The sequence below is a fragment of the Strix uralensis genome, chromosome 27, assembly GCF_047716275.1.
Source record: "Strix uralensis isolate ZFMK-TIS-50842 chromosome 27, bStrUra1, whole genome shotgun sequence".
Classification (NCBI taxonomy): Eukaryota; Metazoa; Chordata; class Aves; order Strigiformes; family Strigidae; genus Strix; species Strix uralensis.
Window position 1 is genome coordinate 845,018 of NC_133998.1, and position 21,428 is coordinate 866,445.

Below are 21,428 nucleotides of genomic sequence, written 5' to 3' on the forward strand. Positions count from 1 at the left end.
ATCGGGCTGACGAGGAAAGCCACCAATGCCCTCCACTTGTACATCACGGCATCAACCAGGATGGGGGAAACAGGGACACCTTTGGGGGGCCATGGGGACACCCCCCCACACACACCCCCAGTGTCTCCTGGAGTTCCCAAATTGTCACCCTGGGCATGGGAGGGGACATGGGAACACCAAGGTGGCTCTCAGTGATGTCCCTGTCCTTGGGGTGTCCCCCACGTTGACACACATGACCTTGAGGGGACACAGGAGACCCCAAGCTGGCTCGTGGGGACATCCCCATTCCTGGGGTGCACCCCACTTTGATGTCCCACAACTGGGAGGGGACCAGGGTGTCCCCAGGTTGTCTGTGGTGATGTCTCCAGCCCTGGAGCATCCCCAACATTGACATCTGTCGCCTTACAGGGTAATTTGGCAGAAAATAAACCCCCTTGTGTTCCAGTTTATCCTCAGGTGTCAGAGGGGCTGGGGGCAGCTACGTTTAGATTCTGAGTGATACCAACTTGTCACTGTTCTTGTCACTTGCTCCGTCCAACCTCCACCCTTCCGCGTGAATCTGGGCTTGGGTTTCCCTCCTACAGCACCTCGACTCAGCCCTGACACCCACTGGAAAGGGTGCTGGGACAAGGGACCATCCCAAACTCCTCCCTGAGGATTCACGTCAGAACAACAGGTCCCCGCTTCAGAATATCCTGTGGCAGACTAAGTCAAAAGAGAGAAAAGATCTTTTTATTATAAACAGCAACTGCGGGGCCCCGGAGTCACAGTGGTTCAGGCGGTGACAATGAATCGGCACCTGCAAGGACAGAGTCAGAAAGTTCTGGTGAATCCCTGGCAGCAGGAAGAGGCAGGGTTGTGCTGCCCTCTCCGGGGAACACCGTGTGTGAGGAATTGCTGACGGCCCAGAGCAGAGAGCTGTTGCTGGCGCTGGCTACGGGGTGGCTCTGGTGCCTCGTCCCCCGGGCAATGCCCTTCGAGCCCCGAGTGCGCAAAGACACGCAGTGCCCCTGTGCCACGCCGCAGGGCTCGGCCGAGAGCCCCTGGGACCTGCCAGGGAGTTATTTCCAGACCCTGCGCAGCACCGTCCCTCGCTGTCCCTCGCCAGCATGTTGGGCTGACGCAGAGGAGTGTGGAGAGGTGTGAAAGATGGGCAGAGAGCCCGGCATGCACCTGGGCTGCCCGACCTGCTGCACCTGCCGGTGTCTTTGCGCTGGTCCGTCCCCAGAACCATCTTCTTTCTTCCTCCTCTTCTTTTCTGCGCAGCTTTCGCTGTCCTCTCCCCAGGCCTCTCTTCTCTTCTGGCTCCTCTTCTTCTCCTCGTCCTGGGCAGAGCCTGCAAACCTTTCCATCCCACAGTGAGATTAGATAGGGAAAGCCATGACCCACTGGAGTCAGTTCTGATTTTAACCAAAGCGAGCTCATTTTACCTTCTTTCCTCTGGAAATCTGGCCAGTTGTTCTGGGCGCCCCAGGGAGTCTGCCGTGCTCTCGGGGGTGGCTGGAAGCAAAGCTGGCGGTGCCTAAACCAGAAATGTCACCGTTGGCATGTGGCAAGGGGTGACCTGGAGTGGTAAGCGACTCTTTGCTAAATTGGTACCTGAGCTCTCCAGAGGAGATGCCTTGGGCTGGTTTGCATCAGCCACAGTTCACACAGTCCCCCTGCTGACCCCCAAATGGCCCTGAGGAAGCTCTGATGAAGTAAGGCCTGAGCAAACCCCTCCTTGAAGTTGACAGCTGCTCCCCTCTGCCTCTTTGTAGGCATTTTGTGGGCCTTTGGTTTGATTAAGCACCTGCCGAGCGCATTTGAGACACAACCTTGCTGATTTCCCTTGCTATGTATCATCCCAAGGGGTGGAGGAATAACCCAAACCCACACCAGCTCTACTGCCAGGCAGAGGCACAGCAGCGACTCCCCTCCTACACCAGACACACTGTCACCATGTTTGGGGAGCTGACGTACCTCTCCTGTTTCAGACTCCACCGCCGTATCTCCCCCAGCTCCTGTGAGGACACCGAGCAGAGAGGGGGGTGCATGCGGCAAAGCTTCTGCCTGGTGCTCAGTGTCCACTTTGCCTGCAGGAACACTCTTCACTTCCAAACTCACCGAGGAGAGCAGCTCCAGTGCAGGTAAGCCCGTACTGGGGGGTTTTCGCGGCAAAAGGGACTAGAAAGGAGCTTTTTTTGGGGGGACTTTTGAATCCTTTTGGAGACAGAAAGGTGGCTAGCTGGCTCTAAGGAGACTGGCAAGCCAGTGGGCGGGCAGCTGAGGAGGTGTGGGCTGTGGGCAGAGCCCAGGGCCGGTGGCGCCTGTTTCAAGCGAGGTGTAAACACACCAACGGTCAGTCGCCGAGGAGAGCAGCTCACACCCACCCCTCGGTAACGAGCTGGGAGGGCTTCCTAGTTAGCGTGGGCGGAACCAGCACCACCCACCCTTAATTCGGAGATAAGAACCCTGTGGTTGCTGGTCGCTGCGACCTGGTCGCTGCCCACCGAGCTCAGGGTGATCAGACAGTACCTGTAAACCACCGGTTAATAGTACTTGTCAACTACTGGTAGCCTGAGTCATGGTCTCCACTCGCCTCAAAAGCACCACCAGCAAGAACGTGGCGACCCAGACTGAGCAACCACGCAAACATGCAGCAGTCCAGGTCCCAGGCTGCAGGGAGTGCCTGAGCCTGTCAGTGCTGTTGGAGGGCCACAGTGACAGCGCCTGTGTGCGCTGCAACCAGCTGGATGACCTGCTCAGCCTGGTGGCAGAACTCAAAGAAGAGGTCGAGAGATTAAGAAGTATTAGGGAATGTGAAAGGGAGATTGATTGGTGGAGTTCCACCTTGGCACCCATGAATCAACAGGAGCAAACAGAGGCTCCAGGCAAGGCAGGTGATCCCTCACCCTCATGCTACCAGGCAGAAGGAGGGGACTTAAGAGATGAGGGAGACTGGAAACAGGTCCCTGCTCAGGGAGGCAAGAAAATTCTCTCCCAACCTCCCTCACCCTCCATGGTGCCCCTTCACAATAGATTCGGGGCCCTGGAACTTTTGAATGAAGACATGGAGGAAGAGAATGAGACAAACAATGAGGAAGATCAAGGACCACCAAGGCCAGGTCACTCTAGAAAAGGTATTAAAACCAGCTCTGAAAGGAACCCCAGAAGAGTCATTGTAGTGGGGGACTCCATTCTGAAGGATGTCGAAGGCCCCATATGCAGACCAGACCCGCATCATAGGGAAGTCTGCTGCCTCCCTGGGGCCCGCATCAAGGACCTCACAACAAGACTCCCCTCTCTACTTAAACCCAAGGACTATTACCCTCTTCTGGTTTTTCAGGTAGGTAGCGATGACATTAGCAGGAGAAGTATTAAATTAATGAAGAGAGATTTCAGGACCTTGGGGAAACTGATCAAGGGGTCGGGGGCACAGGTTGTGTTCTCCTCCATCCCTCCAGCTGGGGGGATGGATGAGGATGAACACCGAAGAACACAGCAGATGAATTCGTGGCTTCAAGACTGGTGTCACCGTCAGGGCTTTGGTTTTTTCGATCATGGGTTGGTATACAGGGCACCAGACCTCTGGGTGTTAGATGGGATGCACTTGTCCCAGAAGGGGAAGAGGATCTTGGGGCAGGAGTTAGCTGGGCTCATTGACAGAGCTTTAAACTAGATTTGAAGGGGGAAGGGGGCAAAACACCAGCCCATCTGAAGTGCATGTATACCAATGCACGCAGCATGGGTAACAAACAGGAGGAGCTTGAAGCCATGATGAAACAGGAAAATTATGATGTTGTGGCTATTACAGAAACATGGTGGGATGCCTCCCATGACTGGAGTGTGCCAGTTGATGGCTACAAGCTCTTTAGAAGGGATAGACAAGGTAGGAGAGGCGGTGGGGTAGCACTGTATGTTAGGGACTGTTATGATTGCCTTGAATACAAGTGCAGTGAAGACAGGGTGGAATGTCTTTGTGTTAGAATCAGGGGGAAGGCCAACAGGGCAGATGTTGTAGTAGGAGTCTACTATAGGCCACCCACCCAGGACAGAGAGGTGGATGAAATATTCTATAGGCACTTGGGTGAAATCTCATGATCTCTTGCCCTTGTTCTTGTGGGGGACTTCAACTTCCCAGACATCTGCTGGAAATACAACACAGCAGAGCGGGACCAGTCCCGAAGATTCCTGGAATGTGTGGGGGACAACTTCCTAAAACAGCTGGTGAGAGAACCAACCAGAGAAGGTGCCCTGCTAGATCTCCTCCTTGTGAACAGAGATGGACTGGTGGATGATGTGGTGGTTGGAAGACGACTAGGGCACAGCGATCATGAAATAATAGAGTTCTCTATTCTTAGAGAGGCCAGGAAAGGGCTAAGCAGGACTGACATCCTGGACTTCCAAAGAGCTGACTTTGTCTTGTTTAGGCACCTGCTTGACAGCATCCCTTGGGAGATGGTCGTGAAGGGTATAGGGGTCCAGGAAGGCTGGGCGCTCTTTAAGAAGGAAGTGTTTATGGCTCAGGAGCAGGCAGTCCCCAGGTGCTCTAAGAGGAGCAGGCGGCAGAGAAGACCACCCTGGCTGAACAGGGAGCTTTGGCTGCAACTCAAGGAGAAAAGGAGAGTTTACAGCCTTTGGAGGAAGGGGCTAGCCACTCACAGTGATTACAAAGAGGCTGTGAGGCTATGCAGGGCAGAAATCAGGAGGTCCAAAGCCCAGCTGGAAATTAATCTGGCTTCAGCAATCAAAGATAACAAGAAATGTTTCTATAAGTATGTCAATAGCAAAAGAAAGACCAGGGAGAGTCTCCACCCCCTGCTAGATGCTGAAGGAAACTTGGTAACAAGTGATGAGGGGAAGGCTGAGGTACTTAGTGCCTTCTTTGCCTCTGTCTTTAATAGCAAGACTAGTTGTATTGAGGGAATCCAGCACCCTCAGCCAAATGATAGAGACTGGGAGAACGACCCCCCCGCAATCCAGGAGAAAGTCAGTGACCTGCTACATCACATAGACACACACAAGTCTATGGGACCAGATGGAATACACCCAAGGGTGCTGAAGGAGCTGGCTGGGGTGCTCACCAAGCCGCTTTCCATCATTTACCAGCAGTCCTGGCTGACCGGGGAAGTTCCGACAGATTGGAAACTGGCCAATGTGACGCCCATCTATAAGAAGGGTCGGAAGGATGATCCGGGAAATTACAGGCCTGTCAGCTTGACTTCGGTACCCAGGAAGCTGATGGAGCAGCTCATCCAGAGTACCATCTTACAACACATGCGGATCAGGCCCAGTCAGCATGGGTTTATGAAAGGCAGGTCCTGCTTGACAAACCTGACCTCCTTCTACAACAGAGTGACCTGCTTATTGGATGAGGGAAAGCCTGTGGATGTAGTTTACATTGACTTTAGCAAGGCCTTTGACACCGTTTCCCACAGCATTCTGGCGAAACTGGCTGCTCGAGGCTTAGATGATCGCACGCTTTGCTGGGTAAAAAACTGGCTGGATGGCCGGGCCCAGAGAGTTGTGGTGAACGGAGTTAAATCCTGTTGGAGGCCGGTCACAAGTGGTGTCCCCCAGAGCTTGGTTTTGGGGCCACTCCTGTTTAACATCTTTATTGATGATCTAGACAAGGGGATCGAATGCACCCTCAGTAAGTTTGCAGACAACACCAAGCTGGGTGGGAGTGTTGATCTGCTCGAGGGTAGGGAGGCTCTGCAGAGAGACCTGGACAGGCTGGAGCAATGGGCCAAGGCCAACTGTATGAAGTTCAATAAGGCCAAATGCCGGGTGCTGCACTTGGGCCACAACAACCCCCAGCAGTGCTACAGGCTTGGGGAGGAGTGGCTGGAGAGCTGCCAGTCAGAGAGGGACCTGGGGGGGTTGATTGACAGCCGGCTGAACATGAGCCAGCAGTGTGCCCAGGTGGCCAAGAAGGCCAATGGCACCCTGGCTTGTATCAGCCATAGCGTGGCCAGCAGGGACAGGGAAGTGATCTTACCCCTGTACTCGGCACTGGTGAGGCCGCCCCTCGATGAGTGGGTTCAGTTTTGGGCCCCTCACTACAAAAAGGCCATTGAATGACTCGAGCGTGTCCAGAGAAGGGCAATGAAGCTGGTGCAGGGTCTGGAGCACATGTCGTATGAGGGGCGGCTGAGGGAACTGGGGTTGTTTAGCCTGGAGAAGAGGAGGCTGAGGGGAGACCTCATCGCCCTCTACAACTACCTGCAAGGAGGTTGCAGAGAGCTGGGGATGAGTCTCTTTAACCAAGTAACAAGTGATAGGACAAGAAGGAATGGCCTCAAGTTGCGCCAGGGAAGGTTTAGACTAGATGTCAGGAAGTATTTCTTTACAGAATGGGTTATTAGGCAGTGGAATGGATTGCCCAGGGAGGTGGTGGAGTCCCCATCCCTGGAGGTGTTTAAGAGTAGGATCGACATAGCACTGAGAGATATGGTGTAGATGGGAACTGGCAGTGCTAGGTTAATGGTTGGACTAGATGATCTTCAAGGTCCTTTCCAACCTAGTTGATTCTGTGAAACTCAGGTCTAGAAAGCAAAAGCATGTGCAACATGGTGACTTCTTGGAAGCAAACAGAGCTAAAGCAACCCCCACCCGAAGCCCTACACTTCTGTGGTCAGCCCTCCGATGCCCTGTCTGCAGGCTTCAGCTCATCCTGCGGAGGAAAACGTTCATGTTTGGAGAGCAGTGGCCAAAGAGAGGCCACAGGACAAGCGGTGCTGAGAGGACAACACTCGATGCCCAGCCCTGTCAGAAGCAACACAGAGGTTTCTGGTGTCCCAAGCCCCAGCCGGTGCCAACCCTCAGTCCCCCCTCTCACCTCTGAATCTCTCCAGGGGGGCTGGCAGCTCCTTGTCTGCTGGGCTGGAAAGGCTGCCCACTTCCTCCTCAAAGAGCTCCCCGCAGTTCTCCACCAGAAACTCCACCAGCACGTTCACCTGCACACATCAAACCATTGGTCTCAACCCCGCTGCCTGACAAGGGACCAAGCAGCCTTTCCCACCCCTGCCCCCTGCTCCTGCCCAGAGGCTGTGGCTGTGGGGCTGCTCCTCCAGGCAGCCACCCCGACAGCATTTGCTGGCAGGAGGAGGCCTGCAGAGCCCTCTGCGCAGCCAAGCGCTGGTGGGCCGTGAAGGCTGCCCCAGCGGGTGGGGACGCGTACCTTGTGGGTCACCTCCAGCATGGCCTCCAGCGGGACCAGGTCCGCATGGGCTGGGCTCAGCAGGTTCGGCCCAACGCAGACAGCCAGGTTGCTGCAGCCCATCCTGCTGGTGGCTGCATGGTGGCCGATGTGCTGGAGGAGGGACAGCAGCCGCTTCAGGAGGAGAAGGTTAGCTGCAGGCAACTTCTCGGCCACCCTGGGGGAACAGGAACACGGCGCTAATAAAGCAGATGTTGCCCACAGCGTTCCCCAGACTCGCCCGAGGCCGGTGGGAGCAAGCACAGCTTTCCAGGTGCTCTGGGCCAGCGGTCAGGGCTCCTGCTCAACAGGCAAGCTGCTGCCCACACTTACACTCTCATATCCCAGATCTTCTCCTCCCTGCTGGCCTTCTGCATCGCCGCCATCCAGTCCTCGTAGAGGTCGGTCATGAGGAGCTTGCAGGGGATACTCCGGAGGAAGTCCTGCAAGGCCGAGGGCTCCAGGTGAGCCTTTGAACACTCGGGGCCAGCCAGGAGCTCCTCCAGCCACAGGGCAGAAGCGCTCACCTTCAGGATGGCGGCCAGCAGCAGCGTGGGCTGGCTTCCCAGGTCGACGTCTGCACCGCAGTCCAAGGCCTCCCGCAGCTCCCGAAGCTCTGTCCCACCGGTGGCTCTGCGGAATATCCCCTCCGTCGATGGTCCTTCCTGCTGCAGCACAGCCAGCAGCTCCTGCAGGAGAGGCAGGAGGACAGTTGCGTGGCTGAGGAGCCGCCTTCCAGCGGCGGTGGCCAGAGCACTGCCCCAGAGCTGGCTCCATGCTGGGGGTGAAGAGCCCAGTGCCCCATCCCCGGAGCTCCTGGGGACACCCACTGCCCCTCCGGAGCCTGCAGAGGGAGGGCTGGGGACCCCCTGGACAGGCTGGCTGACCTGGATGGGCCGGGGCAGTGTGCCATCCTCCCCGCAGAGGGCTGCCAGGGGCTGCCCAAAGAGCGGCCTGCTGCAGCCGGAGCCCGCCTGCCCTGGCGCCGGGGCAGCGGCCAGGCTCCGCCTCAGAGCAAAGGGCCAGGGCAGCCCCCTCCTCCTCCTCCTGCTGCTGCTGATTATCCCTCCTGCTGCAAAGGAAAAGAGAGCAAGAGCCCGTCAGTGGATGACGCCAGGCCAGCGCTCCCAGAGCCTGCCCTGCCCTGCCCTGCCCTGCCTGCAGCGCGGTGCTGAGTGGTGCGGCAGGACGGGCAGGGAGCCGGCAGCTGGAACCACAGCTCCAGCTCAACAGCTCCGGCTCAGGGGCTCCTGAGAGCATGGGACAGCCCGGCTCAGCCCTGGCCCTGTCCTCCTCCAGGATGTGGGCAGCAGCAGAGGCTGCGTGTCCCTGCAGAGCCACGTCCATCAGCCGCTGCCCAGCGCTGTCCTTCCTTCTCCGACTGACGTCCTCCCTCGGGCTGCCCAACCTGCACGGGGACACTCAAGGGACAAGTGAACACAGCCCAGCCGCTTGCAGGAGGGGCCGTTCTTTCCCAAATTCACCTGGTGAGTGGCAAAGTTCCCCTTCACTGCTAGATGGGACCATTGGAGGCCCTTGCTTGAGATCAGCCTGCAAGAACCCGGCACCAGCAGCCTGAGCACCACGGAGTGGGGACCCTCTGCCCTCCCGGGCCCTCTGCCCCGTGCGGCAGGTTTCCTCCCAGTGCCACCAGCGAGGATATGACAGCATTCCTGGTGGCTCCTCAACCCTCCCTGCTCCCCGAATTGCACCAAGGGACCCTCCCTCCCTCACAAACTCACCCCACTGCACGCCCATCCCTGCACCCCAGCACAGCCAGAGGGGAAAGGCAGCCGTTCTCACCTCTGCCTGGCCCTCCACCAGCCTCTCCAGGCTACTGGTGCTGAACGGCCTCCACTGGCAAGAGAGAAGCAGCGGCAGAAGGTGAGCAGTGATGCCTGTGCTGCTCGGCTGGAGGAGCAGTGCTGGGGACAGCGCCCAGGCCAGAGAGACACTCACAGCATGGCGGCGGCTCAGCTCCTTCTCCAGGAGCTTGAGTGATGGGACGAGGGTCACTCGGGGCTTCTTGGCTCCGTCGGGTGTCCTGTGCACCGGGAAGAGACAGGGAGAGAGCTGGGTGAGCCCCAAGCCGCCTCTTCTCTCATCAGGCAGCTCTCCCCGAGAGCTGCCCGCAGCTGCGGGGGCACCTCTCCCCAGCTGGGGAGCTGTGTTCCCCCATCTGTCTGTGCCTGCAGCACCCCCCAGCTTACCCCAGCAATGTCCGCACCCACAGCTCCTTCAGTGCCTGGGAGCTTCAGCAAGAGGAGAAACAGCATCAGGCCCCGCTGCCCCCCAGCCCATGGGCAGAGGCGGGCGCCTGCACAGCCCTTCCCCGTGGGGAAGGACACAGGGGCAGAACGAAGCCCTGTGGGGCGGGACAGAGCTGCTGCCCAAGCCCTGGCTCCCTCTGTCCTGCCAGAGCAGCTGCTTTGGCCCTTCCCTTCTGGGGACCAAAAGGTGATCAGGGGATGCAGGATGCAGAAATGCCCCCCATCCCTCCCTGCCGGCGTGCTGCCCGCTCCCTGCCCAGGTCTTCACGGAGGGCAGAGGCCCTTCACAGGAACCTCTCCTGCCCGGCCGTGGGACATGGCACCACGACCCACCCGAAAGTGGCAGTGCAGGAGCCCCTGGGCCAGAGGAAGATGAGGGAGCTCCTCTCCTCGTGGCTGCCAACACCCTCCACCTCTTCCTCCCACGCCGCCTCCTTCCCGTCACTCAGCACCCACAGCTGGTCCAGGGCCAGGCGGAGCTGTGGGCGCAGGATGGTGCCACCTCTGCAGAGAGCAGAGGCAGGCAGTGAGCTGGAGGTGGCCTCCTTGGGGTGCCCCCCTCCAGGCAGAGCCCTGCTCCCCCCCTGCCCTTGGGACAGGCATTGGTGCATCCAGCACCCAGGTCCCGGAGCCTGGGGCCAGGGTGTTCCAGCCCTTGAGCCGGGGCCAGGGATGGGGCAAGGGCAGCTGGGTCCGAGGGTCTTACCGCAGCTTGGTGACCACCAGTTCCTCCTGGAGGAGGAAAAGGCGCCTCTCGCTCCTCTTGCAGCCCCAGGTCAGCTGCACGTCTGCGCTCAGCACCGGTTCTGCGTTGGCGAGAGCGTCCCTGCAGAGCAGAGCGCGGCAAGCGTCAGAAAGGCCACTGCTGCGGGGCCCAGCCGTGCCCCCCTGTCCCTGAGCCATGGGGGGAACCCACCTGGAGCCGCAGCAGCTGTTGGCCTGGCCCATCCTGCCTGGGACAGGAGGACCCTCGCTGTGCACCAAGGACACGGCCCAGCTGGTGACAGCGAGGATGGGAAGCGGTTGCCGGAGCCTGGTCAGCGCTGCTCGGCCAGACCCTGCCTCCTCCCAGTGCCGCTCCGTGCCAGCACAGCTCCGTGCTGCCAGCACTGGGGGCTGTTGGCTCCAACTGACCGACAGCCCGACCCCAACGGACAGTGGGAGGGGCCCCGGGCTGGGGGTTCTCTCCAGCATGGCCCCGCCTCTCTTGCCCTGGGGAGCCCAGCGCAGGATGAAGCAGAGGGAAGGACCCCCCCTCCCTCCACCTGCTGGCAATGCCTCTTGCCTTGGGCTTCCCCGCTGGCTCCCAGGCTCCAGCTGCACTTGGTGCCGCTGCCCACCACCCTCTGGCCTTGGCTGGTCAGCCACTTTCTACCCACCTCCCCCTCTCCTCAGCCAGCCCACACTGCTTCAGTGTCTCCACAGGGCTATTCTGGCAGACGCTGCGGAAAGCCTTCCTCACGTCCGGGGGGACAGTGGCCACCGCACTCCTCTTGTCTCCCCAGCCAGTCATTTCCCCACAGAAGGTTATTAGGTGGGGCCAGCAGGGTTTCTCCTGCTGACTCCATGCTGACGCCTAGTTCCAATGACCGTTCCTTCACGTTTCCAGGACATGCTGTGGCATTCCCAGCATCTCCACGAACACAGGATCCCCTTTTCTTATCCAATACAATAATACGTTCAGGGTACCTGGTCCTATCTAAAACTGCTATGGAAATACTTGCGTGCTTGGCCTTAATTCAGGCGTGTTTTTTTCAAGCCTCTCCAAGAACGTGACTGTGAACACTATAGTAACTATTGAACAAGATGTGTGGGCTTTGTCCTCATGAGTCTACACGAGAGGGGAGAAGCAGCTGTGGTGGGGCAATTCCCCCCCTGCTTGCAGGGCCGCCTGGTGCTTGGTGTGATTCCAACCCCTCTCCTGGGCCACACACCAGCCGAGGGTGGTGTGGATTGTACATGGCAGGGGACTAAAGCCTGCAGCTCGTCGAGGCTGAACTGGAGTTCAACTGCGCGTTGGCCAGGATCCCGCAGCCCTCATCATGATGGTGCCTGGGACACACACACACACAGAGTGACAGAGGGGGGCTGTCTTGGGAGGAACCAGGCACCTGGGGAGTCCCCAGCCCCACTCTGAGGGAACCCAGGTGTCTGGGGGGTACCCTGGCAGCCGGGGGGATACCCTGGTGTATATGGGGGTCACTGAAGGCTGGTCATGGTGGTGGGGTATTCGAGGATGTTGGGGTTGTGTGCCGTCACCCCCATCTCAATGGAGCCTGACCATTTGTCCACCAGCTTGTCAATAGAGACCCGGGGCAGGTCATGGGGGGGTGTCAGGGGACCCCCAAAACACCCCAGAAGCCCCTGCTGGCTCCCAAGAATTCCCCCCCCCCCCACCCCGTGTGCTCTACAGCAACTCCAGTATCCTGTGGGGCACCCAGTTGCCCCCAGGACCCCCAGTATGTCCCCAGGGCACTCTCAGGTCCCCAGTGTTCTCCCCAAGCCCTGCCCCCAACCCTGGGGTACCTCCTAAGACCCCTATAATTCACCAAGACCCCCCCAGAAACCCTGTGATGCCCCCCAGGACATCCATGAGACACCAGGAACACTCAGGACCCCCATTTGACCTCTCAGAACCACAGTAGGTTCCCCTCAGGAGCCTAGAACACCCCCAGAACCCTTCTAAGGCCCCCCAGGACCCCCATGACACCCCTCAGGATCCTTGCAAGGGCCCTCAGGACCCCTCTAAAGACCCTCCCAGCACCCCTTGACACCCAGAGATGCTGCTGAGGACCCCCATAAGAGCCCCCGTGACCCCCCAAGCTCGGCTGTCTTGTGCCCATTGCTCAGCTTGGCGAGGGCCCCGCACTTCTCATGGAACAGCAGCACCTCATTGGACAGCAGCGCCCCTGGACCTGCCCACGCCACTCCTGAATAGGCCACACCCCTACTGGGACAAGCCACGCCCCCCCATGGTCAAGCCATGCCCCCACTGGGACAGAGCCCCCTCGGCCACAGCTCAATAACAATGGGTGGGGCTCTGGGGCTGGCCCTGCCCACCAACAGGCCACACCCCCGTGAGATGCTCCACCCCCTGGGGATAGGCCATGCCCCCATCACAGCAGACCCCGCCCCCAGGAAGGCTCCACTCAGGAGGCCCCATGAGGGAAGGGAGGCCCTGATGGGGGGGGGCAGAAATGGGGGGGCATGGGGGTCCCGGGTCACCGGGGCTGCAGTCGAGCAAAGGCCGAGGGCAGCCATGGAGCCAGGGGATGGCAGGACCAGGACCCCGTCTCCTGCAGAGGGGCTCACAGCCGGCCCTGGTCCCCCCGCATCCGTGACATTGTGAGGGAGTGACATCATACTGGGGAGATTCCAGAACCACTGGGCAGGGTTTCCAGGACGATGCTGCAGGGCCACAACAAAGCCCTGCAGCACCGCAGGGAGAAGCACCTGCCACTGTCTCGGGCTGCAGCAGGGGTGACAGCTTGGCACCCGTTGGCTCTTCGTCCTCACGCCCGGAGAAGCAGGTGAGGGAGATGGCTTGTGCCAGCTTCAGCAATCGCTGCCTGGAGGGGACAGTCTGTGACGTGACCATCAGCGTGGACGGCATCGAGTTCGAGGTTCACAAGACCGTCCTCTGTAGCTGCAGCGACTATTTCAGGTCAGTGCTGGACGCAGGAGGGGATGGGGACAGACGGCATTTCCTGGCCTGGGTCACAGCGCCTGGGGGTATCTCCAGTGCTTCCACCAGCACTGAACTCTCACCCAGCAGCTCCTGTGGTCCTGGTCCCTCCCTGGGCACCAGAATTCACCCCCAGCCCAGCACTGACCAGCAGATCTGAGGCGGTGCCTGTCGAGACCCGAGGCAGCGCAGGGCTGGCAGCGTGGCCAGCGGACTCACCTGCCCTCGAGCATGAGGTTTTCCTTCCCCACACGACACCGTTACACGCCGCTGCTCTTGCTGAAGCATGGGGACCCCTCGCCCTGTCACTCTCTGGCCACAGCCGGAGGCTGTGGCTCCTTTTTCCAGCCCCCAGCTCGTCAAACAGGCACTAACCCACTGCCCGGCCTCCTGGCATGGCTACTGCAGGTGCCCACGCTGGTGCCCGGGGAATGCGGCCCAGGGGATCACGGGCTTAACCCAGCACAGCTGGTTTTTCCCCCAGCGCTGCTTTGGTTTTCCAGGGCTTTGTTCAGCAGCAGGTGCAACAGCGCCGGGAAGCCAGTATATAAAATCCCCGGCACTTCACCTGACATGATGAGGCTCATCATCGCCTACGCCTACACCGGGACAGCGCCGGTCACAGCCGACAACGTGGAGAGTTTGCTGATTGCAGCAGACCAGTTCAACGTCATGGGCATCGCCGGGCTGTGCTGTGAGTTCCTCCAATCCCAGCTGTGCTTGGAAAATTGCATCAGCATCTGGAGGCTCGCAGGGTGCTACCACTGTCCCAACCTGCGAGATGCGGCCGACACGTTCATCCTCCGCCACTTCGCGGAGGTGACCCGGGTATCCGCGGAGCTGCTCGACCTCTGCGTCCCCAAGCTCAGTCTCCTCGTCGAGCGGGCCGAGCGTGGCGGGACATGAGCCGACACCGTCTGCGAGGCTGTCGAGAGGTGGGTCGCTCACAACCTGCCCAGACGCCAGCAGCGCCGCGCAGCCTTGCAGCAGCCACAGCGCAGCTCCCACGCACGTGGGTGATGCGGCAGCAATCCCGGACAATGTCCTTCCTCCTGGTTTTCTCTACTTTGATGAATTTCACCTCTTTGACCCACACTGAAACATGACATGATAAGTCCATATGGTGGTTTCTGTTGTGTGGGGTTTTTTTTCCCTTCTTTTAAATCAAGTAGAACACACCCCATGAGAGGAATAATTGCTTGGAGGTTGGGTAGGTTGTTCTTGTGTATTAACCCAATTTGTGCCATGACGAGCAGCACCTTCCCCTAACAGGTTACAGCCATCTCTCCAGTGGTGCCTCCATAGCAATCGCAGCAATCCTCACTGCACACAGCCTGCGCTTTCTCCTGAAAAGCCCATGGAGTAACATAGGGAAAACACGATGATAAGGGCTTGAACACTCCTCACTGGCTGAGAATCTGGTTGCAGTTTCAAGAGATCATCTGTATTTCCTTTTTTCGGAGTATTTACAAAACCATGAGTCTCCAGTGTCACCGTCATTCAAAGCCGGCGAGAGGCCCCACTTCCGGCCCTTGGAGAAAGCCAGAGCAGGGACCAAACCCAGCCCAGGTCACAGGGGAAGCCCAGGAGATCACAACAGACCCAGATGCCGAGTTACCAACAGACCTGGCAAACCCATCACTGCCCTGTCATAGGATGGTCTGGGTTGGAAGGGACCTTAAAGATCACCAAGTCCCACCCCCTGCCCTGGGCAGGGACACCTTCCACTAGTCCAGGTTGCCCAAAGCCCTGTCCAACCTGGCCTTGAACCCTTCCAGGGAGGGGGCAGCCACAGCTTCTCTGGGCAGCCTGTGCCAGGGCCTCATCACCCTCACAGGGAAGAATTTCTTCCTTAGATCTAATCTAAATCTCCCCTCTTTAAGTTTAAAACCGTTACCCCCATCCTATCCCTACACTCCCTGATCAAGAGTCCCTCCCCCCTTTCCTGTAGCCCCTTTCAGTCCTGGGAGGCCTCTCTAAGGTCTCCCCGGAGCCTTCTCTTCTCCAGCTGAACCCCCCCAACTCTCTCAGCCTGTCCTCACAGGGGAGGAGCTCCAGCCCCCCCGAGCATCTTTGTGGCCTCCTCTGGACCCTCTTGAGCTGGGGGACCCCTTCTGGGGGCCCAGAGCTGACCCAGCACTGCAGGGGGGGCTCACCAGAACTGAGCAGGGGGGAGAATCCCCTCCCTTGACCTGCTGGCCACAATTCTCTTGATGCAGCTCAGGACATGGTTGCCTTTCTGGGCTGCAAGTGCACGTTGCTGGCTCATAGTCACTGTCCATGACAAGCTCAGTTTCTTACATGAAACGTGTCTTTAAGTCATTTAATCTTTCTATAGTCATTTCCCCATAACAAACCTGAAGGACTGTATGAAAAAAAGTCACATTTTTATCACTATTGTTAGTATTAACCTAACATCAGCAAGACGATTTGTCAAATGATGGGTTTAATGACACATACTTATCAAAAGTAAGTAGTGACGCTGGCAGAAAAGCCCCGTATACTGCTTGATACAGTTGGTCATACTGACAAAAACAAGGCTTGTTTAATACGGAAATGTTCCTGATAAATTCTGGAACTTCCCCACAGAGCAAAAGCTTTGTATAATCCCTTAAGGAGGAGCAGAAGAGCAACCCAGGATGGACACTACCCAATTTAAAAGTTGATACGATTCAGGGGTCACCCATCATGAGAGTGAAAACACGTCCGACACATTTTCCCCGCAAGAGCTCCATGAGCACAGACGGCACCAACAACCTCTTCCACTGCTTTCAGCATGTGGAGAAAGAAACACCCAGATTTGGATAAATCCATCATCAGCCCGGCTGTTCAGGAAAAGCCAGGCTGCCAAACTCGGTGTCGAGAGAAGCAACGGGCTAAGGCAGTCAGAGGGTGAGCGTGGACATTACAAACTGCTGCTATGAACCGCTCCGCTGTGAAATCCAGTCGATGTACAGCCTGTGACTGGGTTCATCACGCTGTGCTTGTGCCACATCGAAGAGAGGAGCTGAGAAGATGTAAAACCAAGGGAGGAGGTGTTGCTTTCACAGCTAAGCTGCTGAATTTGGGAAGATACATGGACCTTCAGTGCCCTTAATCTGTGAGCAGAGCAAATTTTTACACTTACTGAATCAAACTGTACACACCACACGACTTTACCCCTCGAGCTCAGTTTCTGACCAAGTCATGTTCACCAGTAAGTGCAGCCCAGTTTTTCATTCCCATTTGCAGTGGGATATAGCAAATATGAATTCGGGCCACACTTGGTTGGCCTTTTTATGTCTAAAACCTCACTGAAATGCACAGCATGACTGCAAGGTTTTCTACTTTTAATAATGTGTATTTTGTTGTACAAAAATTGAATCACAATCAGAGGTAGACAATATTTGGGAAAAAAATGGAGTACATGATCAACGCTCCTGGCAAACTTGTAACTTTGGTCGATGTCAACGTCTGCTTCCAAGTTCTCAAACTCTGGGTCAGAGGCTGGGGGGCCAAAAGCGGAGCCTTCACAGCAAGCTGTGTACCACAGCAAGCTCGCTCACGGCTACACCAGAGCCTAAACCAGGAGGGATCCTAACTGACAGTCCTCTGCTCTAATTACAGAGCTCGTTAATTTTACCACTCGAATGACTCAGGGTGAAAAAAAACCAACAACCATACACTATACCCTGTGAAAGTTCTGTACCTTTACCAGTATTTATATAGTGCCTGACTTCCCAGCACAGCCACACCAGAAAATAACAGCAATAACAACTTCAGAGCAGCGATGAGCATTTCTCACTGGTTATTTCACCCACGCACCATCGCTCAGCGTATTGCCTTTTCCTAGACTCTGGACCCCACAAAAATAATTCTTGAAAGATCCTCAAATGCCTCACAAATGGCATTTGACACAGAAGTAGTTACACCCCCGAGGTGAACGGCAGCGGTGCTGATAACGATCAACATCCCAGCAGAACTCCCTGCAGGCTGGGATGAACCTGCTGCACCCAAGGGAGACACAAACCCTGTTGGGAAGAACCTCTGGCACCCATCAGCTACAGAAATGCCGACAGTCAGCCTGGGGGATGTGCACAGCCTCGGGGAGGAGGGGCCTTGGGACAGTCTCATTTGTAGGAGCGGAGCCATGAGCAGGAGGCTGGGGAAGGACAGGGGCTCCCCCAGCTCCGACTGCAAGGAAGGCACAGGACAGGCAGAACAGCCCCACCACGCCGAAAGGCGAGCTGGCCAGGAAACCGAGGGGAACGGGGAAAAGAGCCACTGATTAATAAAGAGGGATTGGTAGAGACTGCGATGGGTTAAACGCTTGTTTAGCTGGAATCCCATTTCTGTTGGAAAATGGCATTGTCACCTCCAGATTAAAAATTCGGAGTGAATCCCATCAGGAAGAGGATGGGTCAGAGCTGCCTGGGCTGAGGCGCTCACGGGAGGAAACTCTGCCCTAAGCTCTGGCAGGAGAAGCAGCCCAGGCAGTTTTTCCCTTGGGCTCTGTCTGCCGTCAGCGATGGGATTCAACCATAAAATGGCTCCTTCCCCCACACCAATATCTCACCCCGTGCCGCAGTAGGGATGGGAAGCTGCTCCCAGTGCCCAGCCAAGGCCATCTGGCAGCACAGCAGTTTCCTTCAGGCCTTTCCCAGCAATCCCAGTCTCCCTCCGGAATCCATCGGAAGCAGTTTGTGATTAAAGGTACCTGCTGGAGATACCTCCCGGGCTCAGGGATTTACAGGGAGAGAGGCAAAATGTAATTAAAACGGCCAGATGAGGCTGGGTCGCTCCTCCACCAGGACAGTGCTGAAGGACGTTGCCCTTCCAGCCCCAAACCGCTGCTCCCCCCCCTGCCCCCCCGCCCCATTTCAGCTTCCCCCGGGAATTCAGCACCAAGAGCCACCGGACAGCCCGAGGGGGGGGGGAAGCCGCTTTTCTGGTTTTTTTTCCCTTTCCCCCCCAAACCTCCCGCCGTTCCAGGGTCCCGCTGTACTCACCCAGAGCGGCTGCTCCCTCGCAGGGGCCGGGCGAGGCTCCCTCCTCCCGGGGGTCCCCAGGGGGGGGCCGGAGGCGGCGGGGGCTGGGGGGGGGCAGGACGGAGCGGCGCTTCGCTCCCTCGGAGGGCGCCGGGCGCGGGGGGGGGCAGTTTCGCCGCTCGCCCCTCCCGGGGCCGGGGCTGTGGGGGCGGCAGGGGGGGGCGGTTCTCGGCGCGGGGCCGGGACGCAGCTTCTGCCCGGCAAAGGCGGCCGGTTCGCCGCCGCCGGCACCGAGAGAGCCGCTCCGCTCCGCTCGCTCCGCTCCCCCCCGCCGGCGCCCCGGGCTCAGCGTCCCGCCCCCCCCCCCGCCCGCCCCGGGGCACCCCCCGCCCGCCCCGCCGGGCCCTCCCGGCCCCGCCACTCCCCCGGCCCCGCCGCCGCTGCCGGCCGAGCCCCCCCCGCCCGCGCCGGCCCCGGCGGGCACCTCCGAGGCTGCTGCCGCCGCCTCCGCCGCTGGGATCGGCAGCCGGACGGGGCCGCCCGGGCGCGCACCCCCCGCGCAAACCCCGCGCACCCCCCGCGCACACAGACACACACGCCCCCCCACCCAACGCTCTCCGGGCCGTACCTGGGGGGGGCAGTGGGGGCCGCAGCGCGCACCTGCCCGTCCGCGGAGCGAAGCATCCGCCGCGGGGAGCCCCGCGCTGAGGGACCGCCGGCGCCCAGCGGCAGCGCGGGCAGCGCCGCCCGGGAACACGCGTGGGAGCCGCGGGCAGGGCTGGGCTGGGCTGCGCTGGGCTGGGCTGGGCTCAGCTCGGCTCGGCAGCCGGGATGGGGGGGGACGGTCTGTCCTGCTCAAAGGCAGCCGTCGACTTGTTCTGCTGACGCGGGATGCCTTTGGCTTTAACACAAAGAACGTCTTGCTCGACCTAAGCATGGCTACACTGCTCTAAAAGTTTAAACTCCAACACCACTGCTTTAAAAACAGGGAAAACAGATCACATCTCAATTATAAAATAGTTTGCTGAGAACAGGACGGAGTCTGGGCAGCAATACTGCTCGGTTGATGCTCGAGTATCTGCCGCACAGCTCTGAGTGCGCAGGGGACTGTCGACAGGTTCTGTAAGAAACAACTGTTTGCAAAAAGACTCCTTCATAGAAAAAGTTGGTTCAATGCTTAAAGGGGAAATTCCCATAGGACATTTCTTCTGACATTCTGATAGATTTGAACATTTCAAAGAGGAGATGGCTCCCTCCTCTGAAAGGGAAATATCCATAATGCTGCTGTTCGACTCCAATTTACCAGCCTACAGTTTCAATTCATTGCAACTCCATCACTTTCTCCATCTGAAAACGCAAAGCCTCTAAGAGTAAAGGCCTGGGATTGCCATCTCAATGCCCAGGGGAAGGACACTGGCAATCGACACTTCATGATTAACCGGGAACAGATGAGGAAGACTTAACACCTGCAGGCCACTGACCCTCCTGCCGTTTTCTGGGAAACTAAAAGGTAAAGGGCAGAGTTGCAAGAAAGCCCTGAACAGACAGACAGGCAGAGACCAAGGCTCTGAACAGCTCTTGACAGAGCGTCTTGGACCTTTCTCATCTGGAAGTTAAGGACTCACAGGCAGCATAAACAGACTGTTATATGGGTTGAAAATTTGCTGGACCTCCAGGCTCAAAAACCGACTGACAGCAGGACACCCGGCCAGCGACTGTAACACGTGGAGCACCCCCAGGACAGGTACTGGGGCCCACATGGCTCAGCATTTCAGGAGTTGCTGGCTTGGTGACACACAGCACAGCCAGAGCAAACTGACAGGTGACACTGCACTGGTTAAACTGGCTCATACAAGAAACTGCAGGACCTTAACAGAGACCTCTGTGCCCTGGAGGGTGAGGCAGAACCCAGCTCATGAAGCTCAGCAAGGAGCTGTGCCACGTTCTGCAGCAAGGGTAAAACAAACCCAGGCACTGGTGCTGTTCCCTGAAAAGCGGCTTCGTGCCCGGCGTACAGTGACCCCTCGGAACACGCTCAGCAGAGAGGGTGTATTTATTCAGGCCTGGGTGCTGGTGGACTTTTCCACAAATCAAGCACCCCACCAGCAGGTTTTCATGCTCCTTTTATAGACAAAAATCAGAAGTCAGTACTTTTCCATAACATGCCTACTAGGTACTGATTGGTTAGTAATTAACATACAATTATAATATGGCTTAACTAACACTTCTATACTAACGCTCAGGGGAAGGGTCTTAACCCAGGCAGGGGGCTTTTTGACCTGTGGGTGTGGTTTTTAGTATTATAATGAAGGTAATTCACTTTCAGGACAATGAAAAGTTGGTTTCATTGCCAAGTTAACTGATCGATTAATCACTTTGTCAGGTTGTCAGACAACTCATTCTCAGCACAATTCTATACATTGTCTTTATGGCCCAGGACGTTCTAGTTATTTTCTAGGGTGTGGAATTCTTTATAAATCTCAGTGTCTCAGCTGACCAATCTTGTGATTATCCCCAGGTGTGCAGTAGCTATAGCTACTAGCACAATCATTAACTATGAAATTTAGTAAATATGAAGTACACTGTATCACCAGCAGAACAGGCACAGTGAAATACTTTATGCCCAGGAAACCAATAGCTGCTGATGGTTTTGCCATGAAAGGGCAGAAGCACTAAAACACTGAAAGTCAGACTGAGGATTTTTCTTGCCTTTTGATGTTTAAGATTCTTTTAAGGAGCTGCTGGACTCTGAGATCTGTAATTTTTTGGTTTTGCTGTCATTTAAACCAACCTCCTTAATTTGCCATTCCATTTTTTAATTTGTTGTTTTTAAAAGCATCGTGTACAAGTAGGACTGTACTAAGCATGGCTGAGTCCTAAAGCTATTTGTAGCTGTGACCTAATCAAAGCAGAAGACCCAAGCTCCTAGAAGTGGCTTCTTGCTGCTCTTCCTCCCCCCTGCCACGACCCCAGGGCGTATTCTCTGCAAACAAACAGCAGCACCTGGGTAAATGAAAGGGCTGCTGTGCCTTGGCTACGCTCCACTCCTCCCATTCGCGGAGGTGATGTCGCCTTAGTTGAGAAAAAACTGCCAGCACTGACTGCTGAGGCAATTTAAGATAAGCCCAGGATATTGCCACAAAAGATTGTGCCTCCCTTGTTCCTGCCTAGGTTTCTGCAAAGCTGCCCTCTCTGTAGTGAGACAAGAATGTTCTCAGTGAAATGGTAAATCTCCTGTCTTGGTAGTTCAAGCAGAAACTGAATGCTTACATCCCAGAACACACTTTTATAGTAGTAATTGTACTCTCCTATTGGTAGACTCA

The 21,428-nt window shown here is 57.3% G+C and overlaps 1 protein-coding gene across 13 annotated transcripts; it reads right to left on the reverse strand.

Moving 5' to 3' along the window:
* Positions 1 to 545: 545 nt before the first annotated feature.
* Positions 546 to 19,057, reverse strand: LOC141935315 (rho GTPase-activating protein 20-like). 13 transcript variants are annotated; one of them, XM_074851429.1, is made up of 16 exons: positions 18,734 to 19,057; positions 18,127 to 18,305; positions 10,160 to 10,279; positions 9,787 to 9,957; positions 9,394 to 9,435; positions 9,143 to 9,227; positions 8,926 to 9,040; positions 8,071 to 8,255; positions 7,711 to 7,872; positions 7,517 to 7,626; positions 7,166 to 7,361; positions 6,824 to 6,941; positions 1,963 to 2,003; positions 1,431 to 1,522; positions 1,188 to 1,344; positions 546 to 799 (listed from the first exon to the last, which is right to left on the reverse strand). In XM_074851429.1, exons 1-16 carry the CDS (start codon positions 19,040 to 19,042, stop codon positions 686 to 688), a joined length of 2,196 nt encoding a protein of 731 aa, XP_074707530.1. In that variant the 5' UTR covers positions 19,043 to 19,057; the 3' UTR covers positions 546 to 685. The 13 variants fall into 13 exon arrangements, 7 of the variants coding, with proteins under 7 accessions (XP_074707530.1, XP_074707531.1, XP_074707532.1 ...); XM_074851430.1 differs by having other exon boundaries at positions 640 to 799; positions 1,197 to 1,344; XM_074851432.1 differs by having other exon boundaries at positions 711 to 799; positions 1,174 to 1,344.
* Positions 19,058 to 21,428: the final 2,371 nt, after the last annotated feature.

Coding starts and splice junctions, on each gene's coding strand:
- LOC141935315 (XM_074851429.1), bottom strand. CDS start 19,042: ATGCTTAGGTCGAGCAAGACGTTCTTTGTGTTAAAGCCAAAGGCATCC. Junction 9,436..9,786: donor TCCTGCACTGCCACTTTCGG/GTGGGTCGTGGT, acceptor CTCTTGCTGAAG/CTCCCAGGCACTGAAGGAGC. Junction 7,362..7,516: donor AAGATCTGGGATATGAGAGT/GTAAGTGTGGGC, acceptor CTGTTCCCCCAG/GGTGGCCGAGAAGTTGCCTG.